This window comes from Zalophus californianus, chromosome 6, assembly GCF_009762305.2.
Source record: "Zalophus californianus isolate mZalCal1 chromosome 6, mZalCal1.pri.v2, whole genome shotgun sequence".
NCBI lineage: Eukaryota > Metazoa > Chordata > Mammalia > Carnivora > Otariidae > Zalophus > Zalophus californianus.
This window is the reverse complement of record NC_045600.1, coordinates 105,455,575-105,481,263: the sequence shown is the minus strand read 5'-3', so window position 1 is coordinate 105,481,263 and position 25,689 is coordinate 105,455,575. Positions and strand designations below refer to the sequence as shown.

Here is a 25,689-nt window from a genome sequence, read left to right as displayed (position 1 = left end):
ATCAAGCAAATAAGACATAGAATAAAGTGGGAAGACATAATAGCTATGTACAGCTGCAGCTAAAGTACCATTAAGTCAAGGAAAAGAGGCATCAGAGATGGATCCCTGGGTGGACAGTGACTTGGAGGAACCCAGGAAGGTTTCTTGGAGCAGGGGGCCCGGTCTGGAGATTTGGACAGACTACCCTGGGAGCAGCGTACATCCAGACCTCTCTGTAGGGCCCCTGGGTGGTGTCCGTGGCCCCCCTGCCAGGGAGTCCGGTCCCCACCCAGGGTAGGGCCTGGGGCTGGCTGGCAAAGCGAATTTGGACAGGCCTGTCCTGGCAGGAGGGTGCCCCTGAGAGCACTAGTCGCATTTCTCGCCTCGGCAGCTCTGGAGAAGACATCCTCATTGGTGGGCTGAAGCCATTCACCAAATATGAGTTCGCGGTACAGTCCCACGGCGTGGACATGGACGGGCCTTTCGGTTCCGTGGTGGAACGCTCCACCCTGCCTGACCGTGAGTGGCCCCCTTGCCACCCATCCATCTTTTACCCCACTCCTTCTTGCCCCGACGGCCCTCTTTTTTGACATGTCCCTCGGAACCCCGTTTCTGTCTACCGCTGGCTTTGCATTCACCTCGGCCGGTCCTGTGCTGGTCTTAGCCACTTACTCCTAAACATAATGAGATTTAGAGGAGGGGCTTCTTGTATGAGACGGCCAAGACCTCACTGAGCTGGTGACCAGGGGCCAGGTCAGGGAGGCAGGTGTCCTAGATTCGGCACGTGAGGGCCTCATCCTGCCCCTGACACACAGGGAGGCTTGGGCAGGTCCCTTCCCCCTTGGGCCTCCGTGTCCCCTTCTATAAAAGGATGGAGCCATTTGCTGTGCACGTCTGTGACTCTGGAGCCTCTGGAAATGGCATTCCAAGACAAATGGACTTTTGTTCTCAGAGCAGAGGCTCTTTGGTTCTGCCGGCCCTATAACTGTTCCCCTTCCCATCGACAGAAGACCTTTGTCTCAGGATCTGAAATAGGAAGATGTGTGTGGGGTGGGGTGCGAACGCTGTGCACTCTCATGCATTTGCTTACAAGTTGTCTCCCACCCACCTATGACTTCAGTTGTGATGGTCTTAACCTGCAGAGGGAGTTTAGGGGGCCCCAGTGTTTTCTCCCAGGAGGCTTTCTGACGTTGGCTTCCTGGCAGCACTGACTGTGTGACAGACGGGGATGTTTTCTCCTTTTGCAGACGGGTGGACTAGAACTGAGAAGATGAGAGGCAAGAAGGCTTCTGGCAGCCTGTGATGCTATGGCTGTCTCATGCCCTAGAGCTCTGGGTCCCCATCCCACCCTCTGCTGGGCCTTCAAGCCCTGGAACCCCAAATCTCTGTCCCTTTCCAACTCATGAGAAGGGACTTCTCCTTCCCTCCCTTCCTCATTCACCCCTACCCCCAGGATCACCTTCTTCTCTAAAAACAAAGCACAAACAAAACCACAAAGGTTGTACTTCTCATACTGGGATTCCCATGACCCTCAGAACCTGTGTCAGGGGCAGACATAGGCAAAGGCTATACAGGGCATCAACTGATTTTACTTGAAGATCTGGGGGTGGGGGGTAGCAAGGGGAGTTAGGAACTTTTTTTTTTAAGATTTTATTTATTTATTTATTTGTCAGAGAGCACAAGCAGGGGGAGTAGCAGGCGGAGGGAGAAGCAGGCTCCCCGCTGAGCAAGGAGTCCAGTGCGAGACTCGATCCCAGGACCCCGGAATCATGACCTGAGCTGAAGGGAGACCCTCAACCGACTGAGCCACCCAGGCGTCCAATTAGGAACTTTCAATGATAAATAACTTTAAACACTATTTTTGGGTTAAACTTTAGTGTGGAATAGAGGAGAAACTTAGTATGAGAGTTCAAAATAAAATTAAGCCTTCCAGGAAATTTTGAGCTCTGCCCCCAGGTCTTTGGAATACCAGACAGTCTCCTCCACCTTTGGAAGTATTTGGGTGTGGAAATTCGAGATCTGCTCCAAGGAGTGAAGAAGAGTTTCTGGAGAGGAGGAATGGTAGTGAAGCCCCCCACCCCAAATGTTTTCCAGAAACTCACCGGTTAGAGATCAGATCTCATTTTGCTTTGTGGTTTGTGGTTTGTCCTCATGCCCTGTCTCCCAGCTGCCCCAGAGCCGGGGCTCTCAGTGACTGTGCCTCTCCCCACCCCCCCTGCACCCCAGGGCCCTCGACGCCCCCATCTGACCTGCGCCTGAGCCCCCTGACGCCGTCCACCGTTCGGCTGCACTGGTGCCCCCCCACCGAGCCCAATGGAGAGATCGTGGAGTATCTGATCCTATACAGCAACAACCACACCCAGCCCGAGCACCAGTGGACCCTGCTCACCACGGAGGGTGAGGGCTCCCACCCCAGGGCATCTGATCGAGAGCTTCCCCACCCTCTCTCCCTTTTCCAACCACTCCAGTGGCTGGGTTAGTAGTGAGAGTGTGGCTGAGGCTTGTTCCACCGGTTTCTAGGAGAAGCAGGCAGAAGCTAATGCTCGAGTAGGAGAGCATACCTTCTTAGTCCCGTTTTCCAGGCTACCCCTGCATCCCGCACCACCCCCCAACCCTCCAATCCTGCTTTCCTTGCTTCCCCTTGCCCCCAGGAAACATCTTCAGTGCTGAGGTACACGGCCTTGAGAGCGACACTAGGTACTTCTTCAAGATGGGGGCACGCACAGAGGTGGGGCCTGGGCCCTTCTCTGGCCTGCAGGATGTGATCACTCTCCAGGAGAAGCTCTCAGGTATGAGGGCAGGGAGGGAGGAGTAGGTCCACCCTGGGACAGCCTGAGGTCTTCTGAGGCCCCTGGAGTTGACTTCTAATGCTAAAGTCATCTCTTCCAGGGCCCTGCCCCCAGGCACAACTACCCTTTCATTGTTTTGGACAGCTGGCTTCATAGTTTGGAGGGGAGAGGACAGATTTGAAGGGGAAATGGATGTAGTTCAGTAGTGATTCAGTCAAGAGGTCAGATTTATGGGAGACTGGCTTGGTTCTTTGGGAGACTGCTTTGATTGGAGGATCGGCTTGGAGAGGTGACAAGCTTTATGGTGTGGGAGAGGGCAGCAGGACTGGCTATGTGATTTGCCGGGCCAAGTGTGAAATGAAAATGTGGGACCCTTGTTAAAAAATTAGAATTGCAAGATGGTGATAGCAGAACCTTCAACCAAGCATGGCGTCCTTCTAAGTGTGGGCCCCGTGCGACTGCTCGCACACCCACGGAACCAACCCTAGTGTGTTTCACTGAGAGGCCAGGGTGACAGAGAGCGATCAGAACTTCAGATGTCCAGTGGGGAGGAGGACAGTCAGAGAGAGAGGTGGTGGTGGACCCCTTCTTGCAGCAGCAGATTTTTGTGTCCAGAGGGTGAGACCAGTGGTCTCCTGAGGAAGCCACAGAAATCCTGATCTAGGAACCCTGGACCTCGTCCTGGCCTTGACCTGTTCTGTCCCCTCTCTGTCCCCCGCCAGACTCCTTGGACGTGCACTCAGTCACAGGCATCATTGTGGGTGTCTGCCTGGGCCTCCTCTGCCTCCTGGCCTGCATGTGCGCTGGCCTGCGCCGCAGCCCCCACAGGTGGGTGAAGGGGCCAGTCTGCCCGCAGAGAGGAGAGGTTTCCAGAAGGGCGGCAGAGATGAGAGGGCAGGGAAAGTGGCCACGACTTGCCCGAGGTTCCCCCAGAGGCCCCACTGGAACTAAGACTCTGGGGTGAAGGCACTGGGGGTTATGTCTTCATGAGAATGGGGAGTGGGTTTAGGGGAGCCCCAGCCTACCTCCTCAGCAAGGGCAAGCATAGGCAGAGCTGCCTCTTCTGCCTCTGTAGCCACCAGCATCTTGGAAAGAGGGACCCCAAATCTCTAGATACTTGGAGCTGGGGAGAGGGGAGGAGGAAAGGTCTCATTTGCAACGACATGGCTGTTTTTTTTTTTTTTAAGATTTTATTTATTTATTTGACAGAGAGAGACACAGCGAGAGAGGGAACACAAGCAGGGGGAGTGGGAGAGGGAGAAGCAGGCTTCCCGCCGAGCAGGGAGCCCGATGCGGGGCTCGATCCCAGGACCCCGGGATCATGACCTGAGCCGAAGGCAGACGTTTAATGACTGAGCCACCCAGGCGCCCCTGTCACGGCTGTTTTGAACGTAGTTTCTTAATCATTACCCATACAAGGAAACCAAATTCCAGAGATGGACAGGAACCTGCCCAAGAACTTAGGCAGGACCAGACCCCAGGCCTGCCTCCGCCCCTCACTTTCTGAACACTGTGCCTATTCTCCGTCTTCCCTTCCAGGGACTCCCTCCCAGGCCTGTCCTCCACGGCCAACGCTGGGAACCCCGCACTGTACTCTCGAGCCCGCCTTGGCCCCCCTGGTCCCCCAGCTGCCCATGAACTGGAGTCCCTTGTGCACCCCCGTCCCGAGGACTGGTCTCCACCGCCCTCAGACATCGAGGACAGGGCTGAAGTGCACAGCCTTATGGGGGGCGGTGCTTCTGACTGCCGGGGTCACTCCAAGAGAAAGGTAAGCCTGGAGCCTGGGTAGGTCAGAGCCCCACACTACAGCTCGTTCCCAGAAAGGACACCAGGGGGCGCGAGAGCACAATGTGTGACCCCTGGGAGAAACTCCTCCGCCCTCCCCTTCCCTTTCCCAGGGCCAGCTGCAGAAGAAAAGGCACTCTCTCTCCTTCCTCCCTGAAAAGGTTGGCAGGGTAGGGAAGCAGATGGGCCTCCACCCCTGGCAGAATAGGTCAGCCTGGTTCTCACGGAAGGAGGGAAAGGCCCCCAGTGGACTGTTTGCTGGTGACTCAGTGTGGCCACAACACCCTCCTCACCCTGGGAGCTGGAGAAACCTCTAAGACCCGGCCCTCCCCAGTATGAAGACAAGAGGCTGGTCCGCTTGACCATGACCAAGTGAGACCAGGACCTGGGTAAGGTGGGCCCACGTAGGACAGGTCCCTTCCATGCCAGCAGTGGTGGCTCATCCTGCTCTTCTCTGAGGAGCCTGCCCAAACCCTTGGGTGCTTCCTCCCTCTTTCCCTGCCTTTGTGGTGAAGGAGACCCTGCCTGGCTTGGACACCTCTAGGCTTTGCCAGAGCCTGTGGTACTGGGCTTTTCTGCAGGAGGACTTCTCCATCCTCACATTCACCCCCAGACTCTCGGCCCCTCCCCACAGCCTTAGCGGGGAGGTGGCCAGGAGGCCAAGAGTCTCCATCTACTTCCCTCTCTTAGGCTCCCCTCTCCCAGCTAAGCCCTCAGTGCTCCCATGTCTTTCTCCCCTCACAGATCTCCTGGGCTCAGCCAGGTGGGCCAAGCTGGGCAGCTTCCTGGGCAGGCTGTGAGCTGCCCCAAGCAGGTGCCATGCCTTCTCTGACCCGGGCTCTGCTGCCCCCTGCTGGAACGGGGCAGACACTGTTGCTGCAGGCTCTGGTGTACGACGCCATAAAGGTCAGTGTCCTGGGAGGGAGAGGGAGGAAAGGAGAGAAGGAGCTCTGTGCTTGTGAAGAGCAAGGGGTGACTTTTCTGGTGACCCCTGATGGTAACATCCATGGGGATGGAAGTCTAGTTAGGAGGCCCCTGGAGTCTCTAAAGGTGGGTGCGTGGAGGGCAGGCATTTTGCGGCAATCTGTCTCACCTGGGTTAAAGAGTCGCTCCTCTCCTGATGCCTAAGGGGGCCCCAGCAGTATTACCATGGATCTGAGCGTGGGCCTGGGCTGAGTGCATTCTGCCCTTCCTCCTATGCGCTGAGGCTCTGACTTAATTTGGTACTTTTGGAACTCTGGGCAAGGGCAGATGGGTAGTATTCCATTCTCCCTTGCCTTCACATGGGCCTGATCATCATCTCTTGTAGGACAGTCATTGTGCTCTGGGGCTTGGGGGAGGGGGTCAGTCCTTCTCTGCCCCAAGTATGTTGGTCATTCTTTTTTTTTTTTAAGATTTGTTTATTTATTTTAGAGAGAGAAAGAGAGAGAGTGGGTGGGGGCAGAGGGAGAGAATCTTTAAGCAGACTCCCCACTGAGCACAGAGCCGAAAGCCACGTCAATCCCAGGACCCATGAGATCATGACCTGAGCCAAAACCAAGAGTTGGACTGAGCCACCCAGGCACCCCTGTTGGTCATTCTTCTGATGATCACTCTCAGCGATGGTCACCTTGTCTTTACGTTCTCTGCTCTGAACAGGGCAATGGCAGGAAGAAGCCGCCCCCAGCCTGCAGGAATCAGGTGGAGGCTGAAGTCATTGTCCACTCTGACTTTAGTGCATCCAAAGGGAACCCTGATCTTCACCTCCAAGACCTGGAACCTGAGGATCCCCTGCCTCCAGAGGCTCCTGACCTCACTTCAGGAGTCGTGGATCTAGGGCAAGGAGTAGACTGGCTGGACAGGGAGCTGGGGGGGTGTGAGCAGGCAACCCCTGGGCCAGACAGACTCACCTGCCTGCCAGAGGCCGCCAGCACTTCTTACCCATACCCAGACCTCCAGCCCACGGAGGCTCTGGAGGAGGCCACAGGGAATAGCTGCCAGCCAAAGGCCCCCTGCCCTCTAGGAACCAGCCCAGGCCTGCCCAGAGCCTCAGTCCCCTCCTCTGCCTAGCTCCCCTAGAGGGTGCAGTTTGGGGCAGGCTAGTATGGATCATGGGACATGGCCCGTGTGGCCAAGTATGTACACCCGTGCACCTGCAGTTCCTGAACATCGTCACGCCGTCTGGAGCCTCCCGGGGTGCTGTGGCTGCGGGGCAAGGAAGAAATGGAGTATCCACTCCCCCCCCCACCCTGTGGTACATGTCCTGTGGGAGGGACCTGTGAGGCACAGCTATATGTGATGTGCACATGTGCATGTGCTAGCTGGTGAGCTGGGAGATTCTGGCCACATAGTGGTCCCTGTGGCCTAATTAATCCTCCACGTCAGGACAGTGCCCCAGAGTGGTCAGTCCCCAGCCCTGTGGGCCTCCCCCACCCCCATCACCCAGCCATTTATTACACACTCTGAGAGTGTCTGCAGTGCCCTGTCTGACAAAGACAGCCCCGGCCCATTTTCCCTTCTGGCTGGGCTGAGTGCAGGAGGCTCTGAACGCCTAGCGCCTTCGTTGCGTCACTACCCGTCGCCAGCATCCCTGTTGCCCAAACTGAGAGGGTGACTCTGGCCCCCCTCAGAGCAGCTCTGCATTTCATTTGTCATTTGGGAAGTGCCTGGTTTTGGAAATCCACTTGCCCTGGCTCCCCTGTCCTCCCTTCCCCTTCACTACTCTCGTGCAGCGCCGGCCCCCAGTTCTCCCCAGTTCCCCTGCCCCACGCCTCCTCCCGGATACGCTTTCCTTTCTTCTGTCTCCTGTCTGTCCCTCCTGTCTCCCAAACCTCTTCCAGACCACCTGCCTGGGCTCAATCTCTGCATCCTTCCCTAACAACATGACTACCTCATGTCTGCTTTGAGGCCATAGCGTGACTTCTGTGTCCACCATTCCCTTCCCCGGCCATCGTCCTGCCTCTCTTCTCCCTGTGCCGCCATGTGCCCCCTCCTCAGGCAGATGCCCCCAGTGCCCCCAGTGTGGGTTTGGAGACGACCTTCCAGTTTTCCTTGCATCTTTCTCCCTGGGATTGAGGTAGGAGGACTCTCCTTGGAGTTGGAGGATCCAGGTCACACAGGGGGACTTCTGAGACAGGGAACGGGGCAGGGAGGCAGGGTTGCTGGATAGAGGGGGTTTGGGACCTTCCTTACCAGCTGAAGCCAAACGGGGAGAAGGAGAGTGGGGATTAGGGGCACCCCAGCCGAGCAGCTTCCCTCCCACTGCACCCCTGGAACAGGAGCTGATGGATGGGGGTGAGAGGAGTTTCACCCTCTGGGGGCTGACTCTGAGGCCTTTGCACAGGACAAGGGTGATTGGCTCATTTCATTTTGTTGGTTTGTTGTTGTTGTTTTTCTTTAAATTCAATCCTAAAGTCATTTTCTGTTGACCTGTCACACAGGGACAAGCTGGACTTCTATTTCCTGTGTAGAGAAGACAAGGTCATTTATTTGATTTTGCACCCCAGCCTCTCCTCGGAGCATAAGTTGTGGGGGCTTTTCTCCCTAAATGTATCTTTTTAACTGATTGGCACATCAAGGGTTAACTCCGGCTTCTGGACCAAATTAGAAATAAGGAGTCTATCTTTTCCTTTTCTTTCTTTCTTTCTTTCTTTTCTTTTCTTTTCTTTTCTTTTTTTTTTTTTTAATGGTGACACGTCTCTCAAGCAGAGTTGCAGCTCCCTCAGACCCTTTCAGCATCTGTGTTTATTACACTCGGGTGTCACTCCCAACTGACATCCACACCTACATTTCCTTCCCCTCCCCTGCTTCAGCCAGCCTGTGATAGCGCTGCAGATTATTCATGCTGGTTTGTAGCTCGTTGAAGATGGAATTGTCACTTGTACTCCTGTGGCATCCAGCGTCACCGTGGCCGACGCCACTGTATGTGTTTTGCCATTGCTCTGAAGGTCAAAAGCCTCGTTTTATTTTGCTGGTTTGATTCCCCCGCCAGCCCCCAAAAGGAGAAAAAAAAAAAAAAACTGCCCTGAATCAAATGGCTGTTTTAACTGTAGGCTCTTAGCATTACACCACATAGTCATTTTTCATGTTCTTGTTTAACAGGCACTGAGGTTCTGGTTTAAATTAAATAGCTGCAAATGAGACAATTTATAACCCATTAGGTTGGGTGGAAAATTGTTTCTCAAAAGCAAATAAGTAATAAATCTGGTATCTGCCTATAACTCACAGTTGATAAGAAAGTGGCCATTACTCACTAGCATTACTGTATGATTTGGGCTCTGGGTAATTTGGAAGTGTTAGGTTTGTGTCTTTGTAGCAGTATTTTTATTAGAAAAGAGTCTATTGGCCTTTTACAGGGTATTAATCCCTTTGTCACCTACCATTGATGCCTTACGTTTTTTGAGTCTCATTTAGAAACCTTCCTTTTCTTGATGCATGACAAGTGTAATCGGTACCTGCTCATTTATTTGTCTGTATTTAGTTTATGCTATATTATTTAATTCTTTTCCCAGCATTTTTTTCCTCCTCACAAATATGATATTCTTTAGTGTTAAGTCAAGGCATTGATCATGTATCTGTCCCTATAATGAATTAATAAACTATTTTCCAAAAACGTGGAATGACTAGAATTTCCTCAGCCTTTCTGTCCTAGAGAATGTATTTCTTTTTTTTTAAGATTATTTATTTGAAAGAGAGAATGAGAGAGAGAGAGAGAGAACACATGAGAGGGGGAAGAGTCAGAGGGAGAAGCAGACTCCCCACTGAGCAGGGAGCCCGATGTGGGACTTGATCCCGGGACTCCAGGATCATGACCTGAGCCGAAGGCAGTCGCTTAACCAACTGAGCCACCCAGGCGCCGGAGAATGTATTTCTTGCCAGGACGGGAAATGTTGGGTTTTTGAGGGTAGAGAGCCGGTGGTCATGGAAAAGAACCAGACCATCCTTCTCCCTCAGCAGGCACTTAGGAAAAAGATGTAAACTTAGGAAAGATGCTTTCTTTGATGGCACTCTTTTAGGCTTCCTGGGGAATCTCTTTCCATCTGGGCACACATTTTTTTTTTTTTTTTAACTTTCTTGGGTGCAAAGGAGAAGTGAACAAGCAACTCTAGAGATTTGGGCTTAACTACTATTCGTTTGTGTAACTCTGGTCTCCAGAGTTGCTCGTGGCTGCATATTCACACATATGGGCACTGTGCCTACCAGCTTAGAGACCCACGCACGCACACTCATCTTCATAAACACCCTTGGATCCATTAACTCAAACATGGGCACACAGCCACACGCAAAACTCCACACCCACACCCCTCATGCATCTCAGGATGATGGTTGGCAGATGCTCTGCTAAGATCTTTACAGAGTCTGGTCGGTGCATGCTTTTCCACTGAGGGAACCAAGAGCCAGAGGCTGCCCTGCCTGGGACCACCCCTAAAGTGGCTGATGGGCCATACCCGTGTTAATTGACAGATCATAGGGAGAGATACTGCACATTTTGCATGCAGCAGAATAACCATTATTTGCATATCACTCTCAGACCAAGGGTTGTGATAAAGAAGAATTAAACACTTGTCAAAATCAATTTAAAATGACAGCAACTCAGGACACCAATTTGACCTCTCTGAGTCTAGGACAAGCCAAGAAGGGGTTGTTGAGAATTCAAGCCCTGCAGGAGGGAAGTCCAGGACTTTGGGCCCAGGCAGCATCCCCCCACCCCACCCCGTCCCTCCCTTTCCTATGGCCAGTGGAGGCCCATCATTCCTGCCCTTCCTCACAATGAAATTGGTTTGGGGTTTGGGTGTGTCCCCTGCCCTTGAATTTCTCTACTTCCTCCCATTGCTCACTCATATGCCTCAAGTCCTGCCTCCTAGACTCATCTTCCGATTGCTACTGAAGAGTAAGGAGTCCCTGGGCTGCGCAAACCCCAACATTAGTAAACTTATCTGATCTCTGGAGGCCTGCACTTTTTTACTCATCTGCACCAAAGTTAGGTTTATGTATGGTTAACACTCCTGATTCCAAGATTCCAGAGTTGGTATCAAAAGGGGGGCCTAGTTATTCCTCTGTCATCCCAGTCCAATGCCAGAGGAAGAAATGGCTGAGTGAGGCAAAGACTACCGTCTTTAAATCTCCTGCTCTTAGAACTTAGTAGATGGACTAGTTCACCCTGGATTCACCAGAAGATCATTTAATAATGAGTGGCCAAGATTCAAGATCTCTGAGGGTTAGCATGGGTATGTATCTCCTGAGAGGTAATGTGTTCTCTGACATGAAACATTGAGAGTCTTCTTTGTGACACAGAAATGTTATTGAGAGTTTTTACTTTGTTTGCTTTTCCAGTTACCAGGTTATTTGTTAGGACCCCTGTGCTTTAAATAACCCTAGCGGTGAGCAGGAGAGATAGGATGATTTCTATCTTTCAGATAAGCTCAGAGAATGACTGCCTGGGTTGCCTGGGCTAGACAGCAGGCAGAACAGGGGTCGGAACCCAGGTTACTTTGGCGTTCTCATTGGCCTGTTGGGTCGGCTACCCCAGGGCCCCGGCGGGAAGCTGCCTTCTACCCCTTCTACCTCCGGTCCACTCAATGACAGAACTCTATAGTCGAGAGAGACCGGTCATGCAGCTAAACGTCCTAGCTTTTGGGTGGCAGGACCAGAAACCATGGAAAACCGAATCTTTGACAAGTTTGTGAAGCTTTTAGGGGATTATCTGGAAAATACACACTTGGACACGGTGGAGGAGGGTGCAGCAGAAAGAGTGGGTCAAAGCGTGTTTCTCCGCAGCCCGGACCCACTTGACAGTCTGCTGGGTCTCCACTTCCCCAGCCCCCCAAGTCCGGGGCTGGCCTGCGGGCAGGGGGTACGGGGCAGCAGCCCGGGACGGCGCCGGCCCGCTCCAGCCACAGTTCAAAGCGCAGGGGGCGCGTCCGCCGCGCAGCCGGGAATGTCCGGCCGCTTAAAGCGCTCGCCGGCTCTTTTGTTCCCCAGACCGGGCCTCCGGGGAGAGGGGCTTGGGGGAGGGGACCGGGAGGGGAGGGAAGGGGGGCGGCGGGCGGAGGGAGGAGGGCGGGGCAGGCGCGGGCAGTGCGAGTGCGGAGCGCGCACCCCGGGCGAGGCTGACAGATCGCCGGAGTGGGTGCAAGATGGCGCAAGCGGCGCTCCCCCTGCGCCCCCGGCGCTCCTAGGCAGGCATGTGGCCCCAGCCCGCCGCGGCCCGGGCTCGGCCCCGGCCGGAGCCCCGGCCCCGGCCCCGGCGCCGGCCCCGCGGGACGCTGTGAGCCGCCAGAGGCCCCGGAGCCGCGCGTCGCCGAGCCGAGCGGACCGAGAGCCCCATGGCTGCTCCGCGCGCCGCGCCGCGCCGGCTCCTGCTGCCGCTGCTGCTGCCGCTGCTGCTGCCCGCGCCGAGCGACGGTGAGCGCCCCGGGCGGCCGCGGACCAAGCCCCGGGAAGGGCGAGACGGGAGGAGGTGGGCGCGAGGGGACGGACCTGCGGGCGGACCCGGGGCGGGAGGGACTTGTCCGAGAAGGGGAGCCGAGCGGGACGGGGCGGAGCCCGGGGAGAGGGCCCCGAGGCCGGCGGCCGGGCCCGCAGGGGGATGCTGAGGACGCGGCCCCCGAGGAGAGACTTCGATTCAGTGCGCCGAGGCTCCAGGGCTCGGACAGGACGCAAGCCCGGCCCGAGGAGCACGGAGCTCGGCAAAGCAGGAGCGAGGCGGGCGGGAGTTGGGGAGAGGGGGAAATGAGCCAGGGGGCACCTCAAGGCTGAGTTCCGTCCGAGGGGGCGGGCTGGGGTGCGCGGAGCCCGGCGGTGGGCCAGAGTAGCCCGAGGCGGCCGAGACCGAGCGCGGCCGATCGGGGCCGGGGGGGGGGGGGGGCGGAGGCGGGTCCGAAAGGGCACGTCCCGGGTCTAGAGCTGAGACTGGCGCTCGGAGTGCGCGGCGGAGACCGAGGAAGAAGAGGAGGCAGAGTCCCGGCTGGCCGCGCGTAGCCTCGGGAGGGGGAGACCCGAGAGAGACCGCACGAGCTGGGGAAAGGGAGGAGAAGCCGACCCGGAGGGAGCGAGCCGCGGGGACGCTCACGTGCCCGCCCTTCCCCGGAGGGTGCGCCGGCAGAGCGCCCCTGGCCCCAGGCTCGGGGGTCTGCCCGCGTTGCTGCCCAGAGCTCCGTCACCACCACCCTGTTCCCTCGGGGGCTGTAATGGGCCCATCTCACGGGAGAGCAGCGCAAATCTAGGCCCTTCCCCTCCCATCCCAGATTCTCTGCAGACCCGTCTCGGCGGTATTCTCTCTCCTCTCAGCTCCGGAGAAGCAGAATACCGCGTCCGCATCTAGGAGAAACTTTATCCCTCGACTGCTATGTTGGGGTTGGGTTGGGGCCTGAAGCCGCTGAAACGCAGGGCATGGGCGGGGGATAGGGGTTTGAAAGCTTGTGACCCTCAAATGTCTTAAAATATTACATACCCTTGTGGCTGGGGGAATCGTTCGTAACCCCAGTCCCCCTCCTCCTTTCTCCCCACCCACTTTCCATCTCCCCCAACCAGAGAGGGCGCTGGTCCGTTGGGGAGGGGCCAGCTCCAGGATCGCTAGTTCCCTGGAAATGTGACGAGGGGTCTGTGGCTGCCCTTTCAAACCAGGGGGGTTCATTCCTCCCGGAGTGACGTTGTAACTGGTCTGGTAAGTTGCTCGTTGGAGAAGTTGGGGACTTGGCATCACGCCTGGGATTGGAGCGCTTGTCCTTCCTGTCGGGCTTCTCCTGATTCCCGGATCACCTTCTTCCCTCTCTCTTCGTTCCCCTTCTCTTCTTCCAGCTGTTTTATTCTACAGGAGCAGTGAGGACGCAGGGAGTAAAGATTCTAGAAACCTCCCTCTTCCTGAATTTTGTGAAATCTGAGTTGACCCTTGGTACCCCTCAATTCTCCTTATGACAAAGGCAGAACAACCAGCACAAACCAAAACCCAGAGCAACCTAGGGGAGAGGCAGTGGGGCTGGCCCGTAGCCTAGCCTGTACCTGCTGCTGGACCCACACATCCTGCTCCCTGCCAGGCATCAGGCCAGGTTGCAGATGGTTTTGCCAGCAAAAATAAGCAATGATTTCTTACTATCTCACTTTATCTTTGTTGGTTTTCATAGTGACTTTGAGTCTGTTCATCTTGTTCAACAACTCTATGACCCAAGTTACAAGATGTTCCTGATTTAAACAGAGGAGGAATGGGAAGCTAGGACAGGCTGAACCCTTTGCCTAAGGTCCCACCCTGGAACTTTGTGAGGCTGCAGTGTTGAGCCGGAGTGACCACAGAAGCGGCGGCAGCCGTGTTCTAACTGTGTTAACTAACCATGTTACTTTTGGATCTCAGATTTGTTACCATTAATTGTGACACCCTGGACAAGTTGCTTCATTATCTCCAGGCTTCAGTTCCCTTATCTGTAAAAAGAGGAAATGGTACAAATAATATCTCTTTCTGAGATGGTCTGCTGATTGAGAAAGATACTGCATAAGACAGCACTTTGTAATGCATAAAGTTCTATGTATAATATGGGGCGCCTGGGTGGCTGAGATGGTTGAATGTCTGCCTTCGGCTCAGGTCATGATCCTGGGGTCCCGGGATCAAGCCCCGCATCAGGCTCCTGGCTCAGCGGGAAGCCTGCTTCTCCCTCTCCCTCTGCCTCTCGCCCTGCTCATGCTCTCTCTCATTCTCTCTCTCTCTGTATCTCTGTGTCTCGAATGAATAAATAAAAAAAATCTTTAAAAAAAGTTCTATATATAAAATAGAGATTTCCATTAACATTACAGAAAGATGGGGTGGGTGCACAGAGCCAGGGAACTCGGGACACCTGTGTATGAAGTTCTTCTTGCCTGTTCAACCCACACTAACCTCTCCTTTTCCTTCCATCTCCCCTGCCCTATACAGGTCTTGGCCACTCTGCCGAACTGGCATTTGCTATGGAGCCAAGTGATGACGTCGCAGTCCCTGGGCAGCCTATAGTGCTGGGCTGCAGGGTGGAGGGGACCCCTCCAGTGAGAATCACCTGGAGAAAAAATGGGGTAGAGTTGCTGGAGAGTACCCACTCCACCTTGCTGGCCAATGGGTCCCTGATGATCCATCACTTCCAGCTGGATCAGGGAGGCAGCCCCTCGGATGAGGGTGACTATGAGTGTGTGGCTCAGAACCGCTTTGGGCTGGTGGTCAGCCGGAAGGCTCGAATCCAGGCTGCAAGTAAGTGGACACCCCTTACCATTTTTTCCCAGACTGGGGATCCAGGTTCATCCCAGGGGTTGGGGGCAGGGGAAGCAGTTCCCTCTTCTGCAGCCTTCTGGAGGACTAATTTCTCAGCATGGGTCGGTTGAGAGGTACATAGTAGTTATTTGTGGTTGTGGAATTCTATTCTGTAGTCATTTAACTGATTGGAATGTGATTCGAGAAAAATATAGCCAAAAACTGCGGGGAAGAGGGAGAGAAAGAGGGCCAGCTTTATCCAGCTCTTGGGTCAGCGTGTCTTAGCTTCCACCTGGCTGCATACTGTGAGCATCCGGTCCATTGAGTAGGATTCTTGTGTCTCAAGAAACAACTGTCATACTTTATGGGTGATTTAAGAGAATTTTGAAGGGTAATTTGGCTACATGCAATTTTAAATTATGTGCTGACTTTCAAATCTTTTTGGGTAGGATGATGATATTCTGAAGCTTGTCAACAATTCTGAAGCTTGACAACAATTGTCAATTCATTTTACAAAAAATATGGTAGATGATTTCAAGGTTATCACCATGATGACATTGCTCCCACTCACCTTCATGCTAATGTGCCTCTTAAAAAAAATTTCAGTTTTATTGGGGTATAATTGACAATAAAATTATAAGTATTTACAGTTACAGTTACATTGTGGTGACTTGATATCTGATGTGTTTTGTATGGGAACGAAAGAGCCAGGTGGGGTGTTTCAGTTCTAGAATTGTTCTTTGCTTATACTGATGGACCGCGAGTTGTTGTGATGAAATGATGGCAGTGTTCTACTGCCCTGGCCCGCAAAAATTCTGTTGTTCTTTAGTTTGTGCACACTTGTGGGTGTATAAACCAGAATTATCTATGGATTTTGAAGGTGGCAGGCTGGGGGTGGGTGGCAGGGTGTATGTTGTGCTTGAGAACCTCTGCTCTTGAGAGAAGGCAAAAGTTTGAGCAAGTGGTAAGTATTCTCTACCCCACAACTTCATACTTCTGGGGGAGTGTCCGTCCCTTAAAGATGCTGCTTAAAGAGGTCACACCTTAAAGGTGTTGGTAATAATTCTGTTTTTTAAAAGATTTTATTTATTTATTTGAGAGAGAGAGAGCACAAGTGGGGATGGGGTTGGGCAGAGGGAGAGGGAAAAGCAGGTTCCCAGCTGAGCAGGAAGCTGACATGGGCCTCGATCCCAGGACTCTGAGATCATGACCCGAGCCAAAGGCAGCCGCCTAACCAACTGAGCCACCCAGGCATCCCATATAATTCCAGCTAACACTTGCCAAGCCCTTGCTGTGTGCTGGGTCCCCTGCCTAAGTGTTCTACAGGAATGATCTCGTTCAGTCATCACAATGGCCCAGGCAGATAGGCTGTCTTTGCCCCCCTTTGACAGATGAGAAAACTAAGACTTAGAGGGATCCCATGACACTGCAGTAGGCAGAGGAGCTGGACTGCAGTCTAGGCAGCGGGAACCCTTCCCCTCACGCTTAACCCCTATGGCATGCCGCTGCTTCCCCAGCTGATGGCCTGCGGGTTTCTTCCTGGCTCTGAGGGCATTTGCACAGTGGCTCGGAATGGCTGGTGAGTGCTGAATTGTTCTGAGGCAGGAGCCCTCTCACTGAGTTTAAGATACCCCTTTGTTCTAAAGAAGGCTGATTCAGGCCCCCATATGGAGCTCTCTGGGAGGCAGCCCTGGACCTGGAGACCAAATCACTTCTGGCTCAGCGACCCCTCAACCCCAGCCCTTGGGGTGTGAGGAAGAGAAGCCCAGATGTGGACCCCCGGGAAGATTTGCCGAGGAGAGAAAGGAGATTTTTTGGGGAGAGGACCCCCACACTCTCCCCGGCTTGTGTCAACACTGGCCCCTGCATTGCCAGCCTAGAATTCTGGGAGATAAATCCCAGGTGTTTATATATAGCTAATTGTAAATGTGCTTTTCTATAAATGGTAATACCTTCAAGATGTTTGGTTTCCTTAAACTCCTACAGTATAAGAAATTGAGCTGTGGGCTCTGACTGGGGGCAGGGCCAGGGGGTGAGGTCAGCCTGGTTAATCCTTTGGGGTCCTGAGGACAGCTGGGGGGTTGCCTCTGAGCACCAGCAGTCTGATAAGGCCTCTCTCTCCCCTGCAAGGCTTGTGACCCCATGGGGGAATGCTTGGATACCAGGCAGCCGGGTGGCTGGATCTCCTTTTCTCACTTCACAAGCTGATGTCCCTAGAAACTTCCAAAGCTGATTAGCTGCGTGAGTTTTCTCCTTTGGTAATAACTCCCTGCCCATGTGCCTGCAGACACTGCAGATGTTGTGGGACATGGCGGGGGGGGGGGGGTGCCTTGCTGAAAGGTATGAGGAGCCCTCTGGAGCCCCCTGTTTCTCCTGCCTGCTCCCTGGGGGCTGATGGGGAGGGGGCAGGCTAAGCACCGCTCACAGACACACAGTCCACCCAGCGGATTCACCAGTGGGGCACATAGGGGTCCATGTCTGTGGGGGCAGTCCTGCTGGGGCATCTGAGCTCCGGCCGGAGGCAACAGCTAGGAGTGCCCCCTCTTCCATCCCAGGGGCCTCAGATGTTGTCATTGGAAAGGTGGCCTGGCCAGGCTGGGCTACACTGCAGGCTGATTCCTTGGGGGCTTCAGGCACCAATATCCCCTTTTTAGGTTGGAGTGGCTCAGGGTCCTAAGAGTATTCAGCTTCTAGCACGTCTGGTTTCTCTGCTCTGCAGTTCCATGTGCTTATAGTTTGGAGGCTGCAAACTGAGACACTTGTTAATAATGAGACAGACCCTGGACAAGTTAACCTCTCTGTGGGCCAGTTTCCTCACCTGTGAAATGTGCATATACTACATTTGTGGGATGGTTGTAAGGACTGACACACCCCACGATTTGCCTAGGAGGCACAGAGGAGGCACATGGGGGCCAATACTTCATTCTCCATTGAAAGGTGATTATACTGACATTGCCAGCAAAAGCAAACCGCCCGACTCCATTCCCAGCCCCCAGCTTTCTCCCTCACTGGGATTCAGTTAGGCAGTACACTAGGGAAATCTACCAGGGAGTGGAATTATTGGAGCCAGAGAGCAACTTGTTCTGTTTTAACTCTTTCCTGGGAAGGCCTAAGGATTCTCCCAAGCCTCAGAGTATGGGCTGAAGTTGGGTTGGCCTGTGAGACCCTCTGCCAACCCTTTGGACGGCTCCAGGGAGGGCATGTACATCACCTGACCCAGTGGGAACATGTGCATTGATGCATCCCTGTTGAAGTCTGTGCACCTGGACGACGCCAAGGAGGGATGGGCTATGGGGCACCTGGCTGGCTCAGTAGGTGGAGCATGTGACTCTTGACCTTAGGGTTGTGAGTTTGAGCCCCATGTTAGGTGTAGACATTACTTAAAAATAAAATCTTTTCGGGCACCTGGGTGGCTTAGTCAGTTAAGTGTCCCACTCTTGGTTTCAATTCAGGTAGTAATCTCGGGGTTGTGGGATTGAGCCCCGTGTTGGGCTGTGCTCAGTGCAGAGTCTGCTTCAGATTCTCTCTACCTTTCCCTCTCATTCACTCTCTCTCTCTTTCAAATAAATAAATAAAATCTTTTTTTTTTTTTTTCTAGAGAGAGGGAGAGGCAGGGGAGGGGCAGAGGGAGAGAGAGATTTTTTTTTTTAAGATTTATTTATTTATTTGAGAGAGAGAAACTCAAGCAGACTTGGAGTTGAGCCTGATGTGGGGCTTGATCTCAACACCTGAGCCTAAACCAAGAGTCGGATGCTCAACCGACTGTGCCACCCAGGGCCCCTGAGAGAGAGAATCCTAAGCGAGCTCCACACTGGGCTCAGTCTCACAACCCTGAGATCATGACCTGAGCTGAAACCAAGAGTGGGACATTTAACCGACTGAGCCACCCAGGTGCCCCCAAAATGAAATCTTTTTTAAAAAAGATGGGCTAGATACAAGGAGGGGGGATGATTGGGGGACCCACCCCTAAGTCCCCTCAGGCAGATGCCCTCAGTCCCTGCCCTTCACTTCCTGGTCTCAGGCCCCTTGGAGAATCGGAGCAAAGATCTATGTGATCTAGAGCCGGACTTCTCCAATTCTACTGTGCCCATGAGGTACCTGGGGAAACTGGTCAAATTCATGTTTTGAATCAGTAGGTCTAGGCCAAGGCCTGAGGTCCTGCATGTCTCACGATGCTGATTGCTGCTGCTGGTCCACAGGTGCTAGAGCAGAGCCCACCCCCAGGCCATCCATGATCGCTGGTATGGGGGTCTGTGGGCAGCACGACGAAGTTGGTAGAATGTGGGTGCAGGACCAAACCTACATGGGTTTGAACCCCGGCTCTGCCACTCACCGATGAGTTACTAATCCTCTTGAGTCTTTGTGCCCTCATCTGAAAAAATGGTCATAACTCCATCAGCCTATGAGGGCTGTTGGAGGAAGAAATGAGGTGATTGGGGTGTAAAAACCTGGCACGGGGCTTGACCTCTGGAAAATGATCATTAAGCAGTATTGTCAGTGCTAGGTAGTGACCACTAATTTAGGATGAGGTTCAGCCTATCTAGATGGTGGCCAGGTTCTCAAAGAGCCAGGATCGCCTCCCTCCCAGCCTGGGGCTGTCCCAATGGGGTGGGCCCCGTGGTGGTTGTGAGGGAGGACTGCAGAAGCAAATATACCCCCACTGGATGGACTTGGGCAAGTCGCTTACCTGTTTGGAGTCTTCATTTTATATATATAATATATTTTTTATCTTTTTAAATTCCAATGCAAGTTGTTTACACTTCACTTATTTTTTTTTAATTTCCTTTTTTTTAAAGGTTTTTTATTCCTTTATTTGACAGAGAGAGAGCTAGTACAAGCAGGGGGAGGAGCAGAGGGAGAGCGAGAAGCAGGCTCTCCACTGAACAGGGAACCCAAAGTGGGGCTCCATCCCAGGACCCTGAGATCATGAGCTGAGCCCAAGGCAGATGCTTAACCAACTGACCCACCCAGGCAGCCCAAGTTTACTTATTTTTTAGTGATCTCTATACCCAACATGGGGCTCAAACTCATGACCCCAAGATCCAGAGTTGCATGCTCTACCAAATGAGCCAGCCGGGCACCCCTTAACCTCTCAGAGTCTTCAAAATGGGGGAAATAGTACTTACCAACAAAGAACATTGTAAGGATTACCTGTGATGGTCTGGGTAAAGAACTTAGCACAGTGCAGGGCCTGTAGAAAGTGTTCCTTAAATATTAACATTATTATTCTGAGAAATGCGGAGTTCTAAGCTCCTCTTGTGGTGATTCCAGGAAGGCCCCTGGTGAGTCCAGACTCCTAGAAAGAGGCTGTGGGGTGGGGTGGCAAGAGGGAGTCTCCTGCTGCCTCCACTTACTTCTCAGGCCCTCAGGTACCCACTTCTAAAATCCGATTCCCATCTGAGGGAAAGCGGTTTAACCAGCTACGCAGGAACCCAGCAGCAAGATCCATAGTTGTGTGGATCTGGGATCAGGGTCTGGGCACAGATCTGTGGAACCAGGTCGGAGGGGGTGACGAGAGAACGATGGGCTGGAGCTAATGGGGAGAACAGTTTGTGGAGGGGGGAGGCTCAGTGTATTGAGGGGACCGCAGAGTGTTTTGGGGTAGGGCAGTGGGCTGTGGAGGGAAGTGGTTCCTGGCACAGGGGCTGGGAACCCCAGAGGCCTATGTCACCTGGAGGTTGGACACTCAGGCCTGGTGTATGGAGCCCAAGCTTTTCTCTCCTCCTTGAAGGACAGCGCAGCTGAAGTAGCCCTGAGGAAGCCTCCCCACTGCCTCTCAGACACACACATCTGCCTACCGGGTAGAGCAGGAAGCAGGTGTCGCAGCGGAAATGTCACTGGCAGTGTGCGGAGGCCGGCTCTCCTTGCTGGCAGCCCACCTGTACGTATGCCAGAGTCAGGTGCAAATGGGGGAGGGTCAGGCCCTTTTTACGTGCGGATCGATACCGGCCCCCCCCCCCCCCCCCCCCCCCCCCCCCCGCCCCGGCCCCGGCCCCCGCTCCTCTGACATTCCTGAGCAGCTGTGAGTTATGATGGGAGGGCCCTCGCCCGGACACCAGGGGGCCTGTGTGGCTCTGGGCAAGTCACTCACCCTCTCTAGGGTCTGCCTTCCTCATTGTAAAACTGGGTGCTTGGGCTCAGGGTCTTCTCTGCTCTAAGGTGTGAAGGCTTCCTTGCCAGCCAGCCGGTCCTTGGGACATGCTTGTCTTTGCTGGGCCTTTTCCCAGTCTCTTCTTACCCCTGTTTATCCCTTAGCCGATCCCTCCCCGAAGACCACTCAGCTTACAGTAATTTCTTCTCCCCCTCCTACAGCGGGGAGTATTTGCGGTCTGTGGCATTCAGGCTCAACCTTCCTCTCAGTGATGGCTGCTTACATTGTTAAGTAACTGTTTTGTGGCTGGATAGTCCATCTGTCTCCTCAACTAGATTTTAAGCTCCTAAAGGGCTTCTCTTTTGTATTTCCCACGTCCCCTGCCTGTGGAGCTTGGTAAAAACTAAATGAACATGTGGCCCTCCGGGTGCAAAGCTCCGTCTCTCTTGTTTCTCTTGCTGCTTCGCTTTTGCTTTCTCTCTCTCTGTGTGTCTCTCCTGGCTTTGTAATTGATAGCATAGCTCCAAGGAACAGAAGCTTGTGAGCAGGGCGGATCGGCAGGGGAATATAGCACACTCAGGGCACGATCGTGGGGTGGCTGCCGCTGCGTGTTTATCTCCGGAGGAACTGAGACTCTTTCTCGCCAGATGGGGCGGGAAGTGGAGACCAAAGTGCTTGGTTCCCTTCAGGCCTGGGTCTCGGGGTCTCCTGCCTTGGACTTTATTTCCTGGCTGGATGAGGCCCCTGTCCCTAGCCACACTGGCCCCAGCTGAGGGGGGAGGGCCCCACTCGCCCCCACCCGCAGGACTTGAATGTGGAAGTCGAATGCTTCTGGTTCCCACACCTTGGCTCCGCTGTCGCAGGCAGCCAGCTGGCCCCTTGAACACAATGTGCAAATCTCCTCTGTTCCTGTTCCCGGCATTGTCCGTGGCCGGGCGCCTTGGCTGGGAATGTGGGCCCGTGAATAGGAGAGGCATTTGCAGCCTGCAAATGAAACAGGCCCCCAGCCCCCCTTAACCCCCTGTCCCCGCCCCACCCCCAGGGAGAAAGGACTTTTTCACTCCTGGCTTTCTTGTATTGGCTTTCCCTCTCCTCTCCAGAGTCCCTGCCTGAGTGTGTGTGTGTGTGTGTGTGTGTGTGTGTGTTTGTGTGTGTGTGTGTGTGTGTGTGTGTGTGTGTGTGTGTGTGTGTGTGTGTCAGAGAGAGACTTTTCAGAGCAGCTTGAAGGCTGTTCTACACAGGCTTCAAAAAAGTAGAATGGAACAGAAGGGCACCCAGGATGGAAAACCAAACAGCTCACTGCTGTCTTTGTTTAAACTGGACCAAGTGATTCCAAGAATGTCTGTCTTGTGTAAATCACCTAGGGAGCCCTAAGATTCTCTGGCCATAGCCTTGTTGCACCCAGGAATGTAGAGACCGGTAGTGTGTGTGTGCTGCCACGTGGACCTGTGTGGGGACCTAAGCATACAGGTGTGTGCCTGAAGGAGGTATATGGGGCCCAGGATTGGGGCCCATCTCTTCTCCAAGGGCTTCCCTTGCCATTGTGGCCAGACTGCAAGGCTAGAGTGGACAGAACAGGCACAGGGCAAGAGGCAGTGGTAGAGGATGTTTAGGTCCTACAAGGAGTGATGCCCAGCCCACTGAAGCAAGAGAAGAGGGAGACAAGCCCTAGGTCCTTGGTGGAGGGTGGGGGCTTACCTCATGGCCATGTGGTCATGGCCAGAGCACCTTGGGAGTCAACGCCATATTATTATTTATTAGGCGGGTGCCAACAATCGGACTGTAATCCAAGCCCGCTGGCCTATGCTGTTCCATACCCCAACAAAAGATCACTCTTTGATTTCTGAGCTTGCTCCCGCTGCCGCCAACTTTGTTTCACCCTGCTCCAAGAAATGCTAATCCAACTCTGGTGACTGCCCTCAAATATAAGGTTAGGACAGAAGACAGATGGGAACAGTCCCAGTGGCTTCCTGAGGAGGGGTGCCTGGACCCGTGCTCTTGGGACCAGTGAAGGTGGAAAGGCAGGGGTTGAGCAAAGGCCTGAAGAGGGGCAGGCAGGAGGAGCTCCTGGCCAGACCCCAGGGAGATGGAGGGAGTGGGGAGTATGGGCTACCAGCCAGCCAGCCAGCCAGCCACCTGATTCAGGCAGGGGGAGAAAAATTTGATACAAAGGGTTCACATCCCAGCTTCTCCCACCCACTTTTCTCTATCTTATCTCTGGATCTTGGTTCCTTTGACACTCTCCCACAAACTGCCCTCCACCCCTGCCTTCTTATGAGGCCATGCTTACCATCTTTGTCTTTATTGCCCTCAGCCCTTGTTTCTCCTGCCCTGTCCTTTCTCCAGCTCCTCTCTCTACTGTTCTGTCCTTCCTCCTGCCTGTTTCCCCAATTGTGGCAACTCCTGTGCCCACCGTCTTCTGCTGTGCTGGGGGAGAGAGAGCCCTCTGAGGAGCAAAAGTAGGTGAGCTCAGGCCTGGGCACGGAGCAAAGAGATAGAGAGGTGAGGGTCAAAGATGACCCCCACGAAATGGTCCGTGGCCTCCCCGGCAAGCCGGAGCCCCCTGGGGGCAGACCTTCCCTGGGAGGAATCTGAGAACACTGACCCTTGCTTGGGGCCTGTCTCTGAGCCTGGACACTGACCACGGTGGGTGGTGGGGGCAGCCCCAGGCCGCCCTCTGGAATGCTGGTGTTGGGTTGCAGTACAGATGCAAGCAGTGATAATGGGCAGGAACTGGACTTTCTGGTCTGGCTGCTGCCCCAAGGCCATTGGAATGTGAGGGGGGGGACCAGCGAGAGGCTCCAGGGCCTTAGGGTGGGCAGACAGAGACCAGACCACCTAAATGGAGAGGAGGGGCAGACCACCGAGAGAGAGAGAGAGAGAGAGAGAGAGAGAGAGAGAGAGAGAACTGAGTCCTTGTTCTTTCACTGAGTTGCAGGCTGCAGCAAAAAAACCCTCAAATCCCCGCCGGGGACCTTGAAGGGCTTCCCAACCTCCAGCGGGACCACAGGCATCCAGAGCGGAGGGGTGAACTTCGAAGCTCATCTGGTCCAAGCTTCTCATTTTACAGACTTGAAAACTGAGTCCCCAAGTAGGTAACCTGCCCAAGGACGTGGCTAGTTCTCCAGCCTGGGCAGGTAAGAGAGCCTCTGGGGCGCGTCACACCTCTCACCTGCCTGGGGCCTCTCTGGCTGGAGAAGGGAGGGATCTTTTTATGCGCTCCCCGCACCAAGGGGGAAGCTGGGACACATATACATATATTTCTGTTTTTCTTGTGCCCTGCCCTGCCCCAGGCTTCATCTGTGGTTGTGGGCCTGGACGTGAGTGTTGGCCAGCAAACGCTGAGTGTGGGCTCCTGACATCCACGGCATATTGCAGAGGGCCTCCAAGTTTCCAAAGCCCATTGGATGCTGAGCCTTGTGATTTGAGGGCTACCTATGTGCTGGCACTTGAACTGAACTAACTAGTAGAAGTCTTCCTAGCAATATGGGGCTGCACTATCCTAAGCTCTTGATGTGTTAATTTACTTAATTCCCACAACATTTCCATTAAGAGGTATTACTAGCCCTATTTTACAGATGAGTAAACAGAAGCCCAGAATGGTTAATTAACTTGCCCAAGGGCACACAGTATAAGTAGGGAAGCTGGGATTTAAACCCAGGTCTGCCTGACCCAAAGTTTAATGGCCTGAGGGTCTTCAGAGGGGGCTAGAGTCCCTTGAGAACTTACTCAGAATTAATGCCTCAGAAACATAGCTGGGTGCCTTGGCACGTACAGGGTGGAGATGAGGAGTGTCGGGAGCAGAGCCTTGAACCCTGGGAGCCACTGCTGGAGGCCCACGATGTGGAGGGCCAGTTAGGCTGGGAGGCTCTGCATAGAGAAGGCTTGGCCGGCCTGGAGCGCAGGATACAGGTTCCCGGCAGGAAAGGAAGTTGAGAGGGTGCTGGGGCTGCTGGCAGGGGAGGTGGGAGTTGCTTCTTCCCTAGGAGGAAAGACAGGCTCCCCTCCCCCGTGGGGCCCCCTCAGCTCCCTTTCCCTTTCTTGTTTCCGCATAATGACGCTGATTGCTCCACATCTGTCATAATTACTCTTTGTTTGAAAATTCAGAACAAATCACAGGAGAGGAACTGGTGTGGCTAGAGAAGGATCCTTCTCCCCAGGGGTCCTGTTGCGGGGGGTGGAGGGGAGGGGTAGAGAAGAGCCATAATCAGCCTACAGGAACCAGGCTGCTAATTGTCCTTGCTCTGTCCCCTTGCCTGGGCAAGGTGGCCTAAGGCCTCCTGGAGTTGGATGCCTCTCTCCCGCAACCCAAGGCTGCAGTCCCTGCCTGCTGTGGTGGCTGGGAGAATCTGCCCCCACCCCAACCTGGAGGAGGGGTCTGCGTTGGGGCCCCTGCCCTCCTGGCCCCACTGAACAATGGGTTGGATGGCAGGCTTCACAGCAGCAGGCTTCTTGGTAACCTGAGCAGCACAGCAGGGAGGGGCAGGCTGTGCCTGCTAGAAGGGTGCAGGGGGCCTTACTGGCAAGGGGAGGGGAGCCCCAGTTCTTGCTGGGGTCCTTGGATCAGGGTGGGCGCTGGGTCTTGGGGTGGCAGCCAGAAACAGGGGACCTGTACTTCTGGGAAGCACAAAACCCATCCTTTGGGATCCAGCAGCAGCCCTGGGTGCTCAGTGCTTCCTCATAGTCGCTCCCTGGCAACCTGACCTCTGCTGTGAGCCCTGGTTCCTGCCCCCCCTGCCCAGCCTGAAGGCTCTTGGTTTGAGGAGGCTGATAACTCCTGGGGCATGTGCTCTGGCCTGTGGCCCTGCCTGCCATGGGTATGCCTCCATGTCCCCCCTCCCAACGTAGCCCCTTCCCAC

The 25,689-nt window shown here is 54.3% G+C and overlaps 2 protein-coding genes across 3 annotated transcripts in view; both read left to right on the top strand.

Annotated features, from left to right (window-relative positions):
• The window catches only part of IGDCC4 (immunoglobulin superfamily DCC subclass member 4), a 38,178-nt gene extending 29,036 nt beyond the window's left edge, over nucleotides 1-9,142 (top strand). Inside the window, exons 14-20 of the mRNA XM_027568849.2 lie at nucleotides 371-498; nucleotides 2,206-2,376; nucleotides 2,631-2,768; nucleotides 3,491-3,596; nucleotides 4,308-4,536; nucleotides 5,298-5,459; nucleotides 6,192-9,142. Coding sequence (XP_027424650.1) covers nucleotides 371-498; nucleotides 2,206-2,376; nucleotides 2,631-2,768; nucleotides 3,491-3,596; nucleotides 4,308-4,536; nucleotides 5,298-5,459; nucleotides 6,192-6,602 — 1,345 coding nt within the window. The 3' untranslated portion in view covers nucleotides 6,603-9,142. The remainder of the gene's footprint in view (nucleotides 1-370; nucleotides 499-2,205; nucleotides 2,377-2,630; nucleotides 2,769-3,490; nucleotides 3,597-4,307; nucleotides 4,537-5,297; nucleotides 5,460-6,191) is intronic.
• Nucleotides 9,143-12,991: 3,849 nt separating this feature from the next.
• Nucleotides 12,992-25,689, top strand: part of IGDCC3 (immunoglobulin superfamily DCC subclass member 3) — a 39,864-nt gene continuing 27,166 nt past the window's right edge. For both annotated transcript variants that reach the window (XM_027568820.2, XM_027568819.2), the window contains exons 1-2: nucleotides 12,992-13,197; nucleotides 14,434-14,739. In XM_027568820.2, coding sequence (XP_027424621.1) covers nucleotides 14,466-14,739 — 274 coding nt within the window. In that variant the 5' untranslated portion in view covers nucleotides 12,992-13,197; nucleotides 14,434-14,465. The remainder of the gene's footprint in view (nucleotides 13,198-14,433; nucleotides 14,740-25,689) is intronic.